At 51.4% G+C, this 11208-nt stretch overlaps 1 protein-coding gene across 1 annotated transcript in view; it reads left to right on the top strand.

Moving 5' to 3' along the window:
• Window positions 1-350: 350 nt before the first annotated feature.
• The window catches only part of LOC140406292 (evolutionarily conserved signaling intermediate in Toll pathway, mitochondrial-like), a 50158-nt gene continuing 39300 nt past the window's right edge, over window positions 351-11208 (top strand). The window contains exons 1-2 of the mRNA XM_072494404.1: window positions 351-376; window positions 1782-1892. Of these exons, the coding sequence (XP_072350505.1) occupies window positions 1800-1892 (93 nt within the window). The 5' untranslated portion in view covers window positions 351-376; window positions 1782-1799. The remainder of the gene's footprint in view (window positions 377-1781; window positions 1893-11208) is intronic.

The raw sequence follows: 11208 nt of genomic DNA, 5'->3' as shown, positions 1-11208 counted from the left end.
TGGACACTAGGGGACAATTTAACACGGCCAATCCACCTAACCTGTACATCTTTGGACACTAAGGGGACAATTTAACACGGCCAATCCACCTAACCTGTACATCTTTGGACACTAAGGGACAATTTAATGCGGCCAATCCACCTAACCTGTACCTCTTTGGACACTAAGGGTACAATTTAACACGGCCAATCCACCTAACCTGTACCTCTTTGGACACGAGGGGACAATTTAACACGGCCAATCCACCTCACCTGCACATCTTTTGGACACTCAAGGGGGGCGGAACGAAAGAAACCGGCCCGGAACCAAAAACCTGCGCCTCGCTGGCTGGGGACCGGATAGTGGGACGGACGCAAAATGGCTGCGCCCATGAGAGGTGAGTGAGACAGAGACAGAGAGGGAGGAGGGGATGAGGGGTGAGGGTTGGGGCTCAGAGGGTGGGGGGTGGTTGAGGGGGTGCAGACTCCTGGAATTTCTTTAATAAATGCAAGGTTGGAATGATTTTAGTTAAAAATTTTAATTTTAGTTTAAAATGAGGCTGGAGTGAACCCTGGGGTGAAACCGTCTCTGTTTATTTCCTCTGATATGTGGGCACAAAGTTATTGACATGTCCTAACTCACCCGGGCCACCGAGGGCCCGTCTGCACTCGTCCATTCTCCCAGCTCTCGCTCCGTCACCTTGATCGTGACGCCGTCCAAAGTGAACGACAAAGAAAAGTGCTGCCCATTCGCCGAGCCTGTCCAAATCCCTCTGCAGACAAACGCTCAAAGAACAAAGAAACGTACGGCACAGGAACAGGCCCTTCGGCCCTCCAAGCCCGTGCCGACCATGCTGCCCGACTAAACTACAATCTTCTACACTTCCTGGGTCCGTATCCTTCTATTCCCATCCTATTCATGTATTTGTCAAGATGCCCCTTAAATGTCCCTATCGTCCCTGCTTCCACCACCTCCTCCGGTAGCGAGTTCCAGGTACCCACTGCCCTCTGCGTAAAAAACTTGCCTCGTACATCTACTCTAAACCTTGCCCCTCTCACCTTAAACCTATGCCCCCTAGTAATTGACCCCTCTACCCTGGGGAAAAGCCTCTGACTATCCACTCTGTCTATGCCCCTCATAATTTTGTAGACCTCTATCAGGTCGCCCCTCAACCTCCGTCGTTCCAGTGAGAACAAACCGAGTTTATTCAACCGCTCCTCATAGCGAATGCCCTCCATGCCAGGCACCATCCTGGTAAATCTCTTCTGCACCCTCTCTAAAGCCTCCACATCCTTCTGGTAATGTGGCGAACAGAATTGAACACTATACACCAAGTGTGGCCTCACTAAAGTTCTATACAGCTGCAACATTACTTGCCAATTCTTATACTCAATGCCCCGGCCAATGAAGGCAAGCATGCCGTATGCCTCCTTGACTACCTTCTCCACCTGTGTTGCCCCTTTCAGTGACCTGTGGACCTGCACTTTATTCAGCTCAATCATAACCTCCCCGCTCTTGTGAATCAACGCAAATATCCCCATTTGTCATCAACCGCCCGATCTGCTCTGTCCTGCTGGTTACGGGGATCGGAAACGCACCCTCACGTCCCTCTAGTCCTCTGTGCGTCCCAGCACACTACCGTTCACTGTGTAATCCCCTCATACATGTACATGCTCCATAATCCAGGCCGACACTCTCTCCCCCCCCCCCCCCCCCCATCGCTCGGTGGGTTTATTCTGTCGCTTGTGCAAATTCTTTTATGATCTCTGCTCTCGTTATGTTTTGATCCTGCTCTCTTCTAGATCTCCGCTGTTGATGGAATGAGCTGCTTCCGAAGGTCCGTGCTGGCTTTGAGCTGGCGAAGGAAGCTGCTTCCTCCGCTGAAACTGGCCTGGAAAATCAGCACATGCCAGGTTAGCAGAGGGAGCTTTACTCTGTATCTAACCCCGTGCTGTACCTGTCCTGGGAGTGTTTGATGGGGACAGTGTAGAGGGAGCTTTACTCTGTATCTAACCCCGTGCTGTCCCTGTCCTGGGTGTGTTTGATGGGGACAGTGTAGAGGGAGCTTTACTCTGTATCTAACCCCGTGCTGTACCTGTCCTGGGAGTGTTTGATGGGGACAGTGTAGAGGGAGCTTTACTCTGTATCTAACCCCGTGCTGTACCTGTCCTGGGAGTGTTTGATGGGGACAGTGTAGAGGGAGCTTTACTCTGTATCTAACCCCGTGCTGTACCTGTCCTGGGAGTGTTTGATGGGGACAGTGTCAAGGGTGCTTTACTCTGTATCTAACCCCGTGCAGTACCTGTTCTGGGAGTGTTTGATGGGGACAGTGTAGAGGGAGCTTTACTCTGTATCTAACCCCGTGCAGTATCTGTCCTGGGAGTGTTTGATGGGGACAGTGTCAAGGGATCTTTACTCTGTATCTAACCCCGTGCTGTACCTGTTCTGGGAGTGTTTGATGGGGACAGTGTAGAGGGAGCTTTACTCTGTATCTAACCCCATGCTGTACCTGTTCTGGGAGTGTTTGATGGGTCAGTGTAGAGGGAGATTTACTCTGTATCTAACCCCGTGCTGTACCTGTCCTGGGAGTGTTTGATGGGGACAGTGTCGACGGAGCTTTACTCTGTGTCTAACCCTGTGCTGTACCTTTCCTGGGAGTGTTTGATGGGGACAGTGTAGAGGGAGCTTTACTCTGTATCTAACCCCGTGCTGTACCTGTCCAGGGAGTGTTTGATGGGGACAGTGTAGAGGGAGCTTTACTCTGTATCTAACCCCGTGCTGTACCTGTCCTGGGAGTGTTTGATGGGGACAGTGTCAAGGGTGCTTTACTCTGTATCTAACCCCGTGCAGTACCTGTCCTGGGAGTGTTTGATGGGGACAGTGTCGACGGTGCTTTACTCTGTATCTAACCCCGTGCTGTACCTGTCCAGGGAGTGTTTGATGGGGACGGTGTAGAGGGAGCTTTACTCTGTATCTAACCCCGTGCTGTACCTGTCCAGGTAGTGTTTGATGGGGACAGTGTAGAGGGAGCTTTACTCTGTATCTAACCCCGTGCTGTACCAGTCCTGGGAATGTTTGATGGGGACAGTGTAGAGGGAGCTTTACTCTGTATCTAACCCCGTGCTGTACCTGTTCTGGGAGTGTTTGATGGGGACAGTGTAGAGGGAGCTTTACTCTGTATCTAACCCCGTGCTGTACTTGTCCTGGGAGTGTTTGATGGGGACAGTGTAGAGGGAGCTTTACTCTGCATCTAACCCCGTGCTGTACCAGTCCTGGAAATGTTTGATGGGGACAGTGTAGAGGGAGCTTTACTCTGTATCTAACCCCGTGCTGTACCTGTCCTGGGAGTGTTTGATGGGGACAGTGTAGAGGGAGCTTTACTCTGTATCTGACCCCATGCTGTACCTGTTCTGGGAGTGTTTGATGGGGACAGTGTAGAGGGAGCTTTGCTCTGTATCTAACCCCGTGCTGTACCGTCCTGGGAGTGTTTGATGAGGACAGTGTAGAGGGAGCTTTACTCTGTATCTAACCCCGTGCTGTACCTGTCCTGGGAGTGTTTGATGGGGACAGTGTAGAGGGAGCTTTACTCTGTATCTAACCCCGTGCTGTACCTCTCCTGGGAGTGTTTGATGAGGACAGTGTAGAGGGAGCTTTACTCTGTATCTAACCCCGTGCTGTACCTTTCCTGGGAGTGTTTGATGGGGACAGTGTAGAGGGAGCTTTACTCTGTATCTAACCCCGGGCTGTACCTGTCCTGGGAGTGTTTGATAGGGACAGTGTAGAGCGAGCTTTACTCTGTATCTAACCCCGTGCTGTACCTGTCCTTGGAGTGTTTGATGGGGACAGTGTAGAGGGAGCTTTACTCTGTATCTAACCCCGTGCTGTACCTGTTCTGGGAGTGTTTGATGGGGACAGTGTAGAGGGAGCTTTACTCTGTATCTAACCCCGTGCTGTACCTGTTCTGGGAGTGTTTGATGAGGACAGTGTAGAGGGAGCTTTACTCTGTATCTAACCCCGTGCTGTACCTGTTCTGGGAGTGTTTGATCGGGACAGTGTAGAGGGAGCTTTACTCTGTATCTAACCCCGTGCTGTACCTGTCCTGGGAGTATTTGATGGGGACAGTGTAGAGGGAGTTTTACTCTGTATCTAACCCCGTGCTGTACCTGTCCTGGGAGTGTTTGATGGGGACAGTGTAGAGGGAGCTTTACTCTGTATCTAACCCCGTGCTGTACCTGTCAAGGGAGTTTTTGATGGGGACAGTGCAGAGGGAGCTTTACTCTGTATCTAACCCCATGCTGTACCTGTCCTGGGAGTGTTTGATGGGGACAGTGTAGAGGGAGCTTTACTCTGTATCCAACCCCGTGCTGTACCTGTCCTGGAAGTGTTTGATGGGGACAGTGTAGAGGGACCTTTACTCTGTATCTAACCCCGTGCTGTACCTGTCCTGGGAGTGTTTGATGGGGACAGTGTAGAGGGAGCTTTACTCTGTATCTAACCCCGTGCTGTACCTGTCCTGGGAGTGTTTGATGGGGACAGTGTAGAGGGAGCTTTACTCTGTATCTAACCCCGTGCTTTACCTGTCCAGGGAGTATTTGATGGGGACAGTGTAGAGGGAGCTTTACTCTGTATCTAACCCCATGCTGTACCTGTCCTGCGAGTGTTTGATGGGGACAGTGTAGAGGGAGCTTTACTCTGTATCTAACCCCGTGCTGTACTTGTCCTGGGAGTGTTTGATGGGGACAGTGTAGAGGGAGCTTTACTCTGTATCTAACCGCGTGCTGTACCTGTCCTGGGAGTGTTTGATGGGGACAGTGTCAAGGGAGCTTTACTCTGTATCTAACCCCGTGCTGTACCTGTTCTGGGAGTGTTTGATGGGGACAGTGTAGAGGGAGCTTTACTCTGTATCTAACCCCGTGCTGTGCCTGTCCTGGGAGTGTTTGATGGGGACAGTGTAGAGGGAGCTTTACTCCGTATCTAACCCTGTGCTGTACCTGTCCTGGGAGTGTTTGATGGGCACAGTGTAGAGGGAGCTTTACTCCGTATCTAACCCCGTGCTGTACCTGTCCTGGGAGTGTTTGATGGGGACAGTGTCGACGGAGCTTTACTCTGTGTCTAACCCTGTGCTATACCTGTCCAGGGAGTGTTTGATGGGGACAGTGTAGAGTGAGCTTTACTCTGTATCTAACCCCGTGCTGTACCTGCCCTGGGAGTGTTTGATGGGGACAGTGTAGAGGGAGCTTTACTCTGTATCTAACCCCGTGCTGTACCTGTCCTGGGAGTGTTTGATGGGGACAGTGTCGACGGTGCTTTACTCTGTATCTAACCCCGTGCTGTACCTGTCCAGGGAGTGTTTGATGGGGACGGTGTAGAGGGAGCTTTACTCTGTATCTAACCCCGTGCTGTACCTGTCCAGGTAGTGTTTGATGGGGACAGTGTAGAGGGAGCTTTACTCTGTATCTAACCCCGTGCTGTACCAGTCCTGGGAATGTTTGATGGGGACAGTGTAGAGGGAGCTTTACTCTGTATCTAACCCCGTGCTGTACCAGTCCTGGGAGTGTTTGATGGGGACAGTGTAGAGGGAGCTTTACTCTGTATCTAACCCCGTGCTGTACCTGTTCTGGGAGTGTTTGATGGGGACAGTGTAGAGGGAGCTTTACTCTGTATCTAACCCCGTGCTGTACTTGTCCTGGGAGTGTTTGATGGGGACAGTGTAGAGGGAGCTTTACTCTGCATCTAACCCCGTGCTGTACCAGTCCTGGAAATGTTTGATGGGGACAGTGTAGAGGGAGCTTTACTCTGTATCTAACCCCGTGCTGTACCTGTCCTGGGAGTGTTTGATGGGGACAGTGTAGAGGGAGCTTTACTCTGTATCTGACCCCATGCTGTACCTGTTCTGGGAGTGTTTGATGGGGACAGTGTAGAGGGAGCTTTGCTCTGTATCTAACCCCGTGCTGTACCGTCCTGGGAGTGTTTGATGAGGACAGTGTAGAGGGAGCTTTACTCTGTATCTAACCCCGTGCTGTACCTGTCCTGGGAGTGTTTGATGGGGACAGTGTAGAGGGAGCTTTACTCTGTATCTAACCCCGTGCTGTACCTGTCCAGGGAGTGTTTGATGGGGACAGTGTAGAGGGAGCTTTACTCTGTATCTAACCCCGTGCTGTACCTTTCCTGGGAGTGTTTGATGAGGACAGTGTAGAGGGAGCTTTACTCTGTATCTAACCCCGTGCTGTACCTGTTCTGGGAGTGTTTGATCGGGACAGTGTAGAGGGAGCTTTACTCTGTATCTAACCCCGTGCTGTACCTGTCCTGGGAGTATTTGATGGGGACAGTGTAGAGGGAGTTTTACTCTGTATCTAACCCCGTGCTGTACCTGTCCTGGGAGTGTTTGATGGGGACAGTGTAGAGGGAGCTTTACTCTGTATCTAACCCCGTGCTGTACCTGTCAAGGGAGTTTTTGATGGGGACAGTGTAGAGGGAGCTTTACTCCGTATCTAACCCTGTGCTGTACCTGTCCTGGGAGTGTTTGATGGGCACAGTGTAGAGGGAGCTTTACTCCGTATCTAACCCCGTGCTGTACCTGTCCTGGGAGTGTTTGATGGGGACAGTGTCGACGGAGCTTTACTCTGTGTCTAACCCTGTGCTATACCTGTCCAGGGAGTGTTTGATGGGGACAGTGTAGAGTGAGCTTTACTCTGTATCTAACCCCGTGCTGTACCTGCCCTGGGAGTGTTTGATGGGGACAGTGTAGAGGGAGCTTTACTCTGTATCTAACCCCGTGCTGTACCTGTCAAGGGAGTTTTTGATGGGGACAGTGCAGAGGGAGCTTTGCTCTGTATCTAACCCCATGCTGTACCTGTCCTGGGAGTGTTTGATGGGGACAGTGTAGAGGGAGCTTTACTCTGTATCCAACCCCGTGCTGTACCTGTCCTGGAAGTGTTTGATGGGGACAGTGTAGAGGGACCTTTACTCTGTATCTAACCCCGTGCTGTACCTGTCCTGGGAGTGTTTGATGGGGACAGTGTAGAGGGAGCTTTACTCTGTATCTAACCCCGTGCTGTACCTGTCCTGGGAGTGTTTGATGGGGACAGTGTAGAGGGAGCTTTACTCTGTATCTAACCCCGTGCTTTACCTGTCCAGGGAGTGTTTGATGGGGACAGTGTAGAGGGAGCTTTACTCTGTATCTAACCCCATGCTGTACCTGTCCTGCGAGTGTTTGATGGGGACAGTGTAGAGGGAGCTTTACTCTGTATCTAACCCCGTGCTGTACTTGTCCTGGGAGTGTTTGATGGGGACAGTGTAGAGGGAGCTTTACTCTGTATCTAACCGCGTGCTGTACCTGTCCTGGGAGTGTTTGATGGGCACAGTGTAGAGGGAGCTTTACTCCGTATCTAACCCCGTGCTGTACCTGTCCTGGGAGTGTTTGATGGGGACAGTGTCGACGGAGCTTTACTCTGTGTCTAACCCTGTGCTATACCTGTCCAGGGAGTGTTTGATGGGGACAGTGTAGAGTGAGCTTTACTCTGTATCTAACCCCGTGCTGTACCTGCCCTGGGAGTGTTTGATGGGGACAGTGTAGAGGGAGCTTTACTCTGTATCTAACCCCGTGCTGTACCTGTCCTGGGAGTGTTTAATGGGGACAGTGTCGAGGGAGCTTTACTCTGTATCTAACATCGTGCTGTACCTGCCCTGGGAGTGTTTGATGGGGACAGTGTTGAGGGAGCTTTACTCTGTATCTAACCCCGTGCTGTACTTGTCCTGGGAGTGTTTGATGGGGACAGTGTAGAGGGAGCTTTACTCTGTATCCAACCTCGTGCTGTAACTGTCCTGGGAGTGTTTGATGGGGACAGTGTAGAGGGAGATTTACTCTGTATCTAACCCTGTTCTGTACCTGTCCTGGGAGTGTATATTGGGGACAGTGTAGAGGGAGTTTTACTCTGTATCTAACCCCGTGCTGTACCTGTCCTGGGAGTGGTTGATGGGGACAGTGTAGATGGAGGTTTACTCTGTATCTAACCCCGTGCTGTACCTGTCCTGGGAGCGTTTGATGGGGACAGTGTAGATGGAGCTTTACTCTGTATCCAACCTCGTGCTGTAACTGTCCTGGGAGTGTTTGATGGGGACAGTGTAGAGGGAGATTTACTCTGTATCTAACCCCGTGCTGTACCTGTCCTGGGAGTGTTTGATGGGGACAGTGTAGAGGGAGCTTTTCTCTGTATCTAACCCTGTGCTGTACCTGTACTGGGAGTGTTTGATGGGGTCAGTGCAGAGGGAGCTTTACTCTGTATCTAACCCTGTGCTGTACCTGTCCTGGGAGTGTTTGATGGGGACAGTGTAGAGGGAGCTTTACTCTGTATCTAACCCCGTGCAATACCTGCCCTGGGAATGTTTGATGGGGACAGTGTAGCGTCAGCTTTACTCTGTATCTAACCCTGTGCTGTACCTGTCCTGGGAGTGTTTGATGGGGACGGTGTAGAGGGAGCTTTACTCTGTATCTAACCCCGTGCTGTACCTGTCCAGGTAGTGTTTGATGGGGACAGTGTAGAGGGAGCTTTACTCTGTATCTAACCCCGTGCTGTACCAGTCCTGGGAATGTTTGATGGGGACAGTGTAGAGGGAGCTTTACTCTGTATCTAACCCCGTGCTGTACCAGTCCTGGGAGTGTTTGATGGGGACAGTGTAGAGGGAGCTTTACTCTGTATCTAACCCCGTGCTGTACCTGTTCTGGGAGTGTTTGATGGGGACAGTGTAGAGGGAGCTTTACTCTGTATCTAACCCCGTGCTGTACTTGTCCTGGGAGTGTTTGATGGGGACAGTGTAGAGGGAGCTTTACTCTGCATCTAACCCCGTGCTGTACCAGTCCTGGAAATGTTTGATGGGGACAGTGTAGAGGGAGCTTTACTCTGTATCTAACCCCGTGCTGTACCTGTCCTGGGAGTGTTTGATGGGGACAGTGTAGAGGGAGCTTTACTCTGTATCTGACCCCATGCTGTACCTGTTCTGGGAGTGTTTGATGGGGACAGTGTAGAGGGAGCTTTGCTCTGTATCTAACCCCGTGCTGTACCGTCCTGGGAGTGTTTGATGAGGACAGTGTAGAGGGAGCTTTACTCTGTATCTAACCCCGTGCTGTACCTGTCCTGGGAGTGTTTGATGGGGACAGTGTAGAGGGAGCTTTACTCTGTATCTAACCCCGTGCTGAACCTCTCCTGGGAGTGTTTGATGAGGACAGTGTAGAGGGAGCTTTACTCTGTATCTAACCCCGTGCTGTACCTTTCCTGGGAGTGTTTGATGGGGACAGTGTAGAGGGAGCTTTACTCTGTATCTAACCCCGGGCTGTACCTGTCCTGGGAGTGTTTGATAGGGACAGTGTAGAGCGAGCTTTACTCTGTATCTAACCCCGTGCTGTACCTGTTCTGGGAGTGTTTGATGAGGACAGTGTAGAGGGAGCTTTACTCTGTATCTAACCCCGTGCTGTACCTGTTCTGGGAGTGTTTGATCGGGACAGTGTAGAGGGAGCTTTACTCTGTATCTAACCCCGTGCTGTACCTGTCCTGGGAGTATTTGATGGGGACAGTGTAGAGGGAGTTTTACTCTGTATCTAACCCCGTGCTGTACCTGTCCTGGGAGTGTTTGATGGGGACAGTGTAGAGGGAGCTTTACTCTGTATCTAACCCCGTGCTGTACCTGTCAAGGGAGTTTTTGATGGGGACAGTGCAGAGGGAGCTTTACTCTGTATCTAACCCCATGCTGTACCTGTCCTGGGAGTGTTTGATGGGGACAGTGTAGAGGAAGCTTTACTCTGTATCCAACCCCGTGCTGTACCTGTCCTGGAAGTGTTTGATGGGGACAGTGTAGAGGGACCTTTACTCTGTATCTAACCCCGTGCTGTACCTGTCCTGGGAGTGTTTGATGGGGACAGTGTAGAGGGAGCTTTACTCTGTATCTAACCCCGTGCTTTACCTGTCCAGGGAGTATTTGATGGGGACAGTGTAGAGGGAGCTTTACTCTGTATCTAACCCCATGCTGTACCTGTCCTGCGAGTGTTTGATGGGGACAGTGTAGAGGGAGCTTTACTCTGTATCTAACCCCGTGCTGTACTTGTCCTGGGAGTGTTTGATGGGGACAGTGTAGAGGGAGCTTTACTCTGTATCTAACCGCGTGCTGTACCTGTCCTGGGAGTGTTTGATGGGGACAGTGTCAAGGGAGCTTTACTCTGTATCTAACCCCGTGCTGTACCTGTTCTGGGAGTGTTTGATGGGGACAGTGTAGAGGGAGCTTTACTCTGTATCTAACCCCGTGCTGTGCCTGTCCTGGGAGTGTTTGATGGGGACAGTGTAGAGGGAGCTTTACTCCGTATCTAACCCTGTGCTGTACCTGTCCTGGGAGTGTTTGATGGGCACAGTGTAGAGGGAGCTTTACTCCGTATCTAACCCCGTGCTGTACCTGTCCTGGGAGTGTTTGATGGGGACAGTGTCGACGGAGCTTTACTCTGTGTCTAACCCTGTGCTATACCTGTCCAGGGAGTGTTTGATGGGGACAGTGTAGAGTGAGCTTTACTCTGTATCTAACCCCGTGCTGTACCTGCCCTTGGAGTGTTTGATGGGGACAGTGTAGAGGGAGCTTTACTCTGTATCTAACCCCGTGCTGTACCTGTCCTGGGAGTGTTTGATGGGGACAGTGTCGACGGTGCTTTACTCTGTATCTAACCCCGTGCTGTACCTGTCCAGGGAGTGTTTGATGGGGACGGTGTAGAGGGAGCTTTACTCTGTATCTAACCCCGTGCTGTACCTGTCCAGGTAGTGTTTGATGGGGACAGTGTAGAGGGAGCTTTACTCTGTATCTAACCCCGTGCTGTACCAGTCCTGGGAATGTTTGATGGGGACAGTGTAGAGGGAGCTTTACTCTGTATCTAACCCCGTGCTGTACCAGTCCTGGGAGTGTTTGATGGGGACAGTGTAGAGGGAGCTTTACTCTGTATCTAACCCCGTGCTGTACCTGTTCTGGGAGTGTTTGATGGGGACAGTGTAGAGGGAGCTTTACTCTGCATCTAACCCCGTGCTGTACCAGTCCTGGAAATGTTTGATGAGGACAGTGTAGAGGGAGCTTTACTCTGTATCTAACCCCGTGCTGTACCTGTCCTGGGAGTGTTTGATGGGGACAGTGTAGAGGGAGCTTTACTCTGTATCTAACCCCGTGCTGTACCAGTCCTGGGAGTGTTTGATGGGGACAGTG

Source organism: Scyliorhinus torazame, unplaced genomic scaffold (genome assembly GCF_047496885.1).
Source record: "Scyliorhinus torazame isolate Kashiwa2021f unplaced genomic scaffold, sScyTor2.1 scaffold_436, whole genome shotgun sequence".
NCBI lineage: Eukaryota > Metazoa > Chordata > Chondrichthyes > Carcharhiniformes > Scyliorhinidae > Scyliorhinus > Scyliorhinus torazame.
The sequence above is the reverse complement of the archived record's forward strand: the minus strand, read 5'-3'. Positions and strand labels throughout refer to the sequence as shown.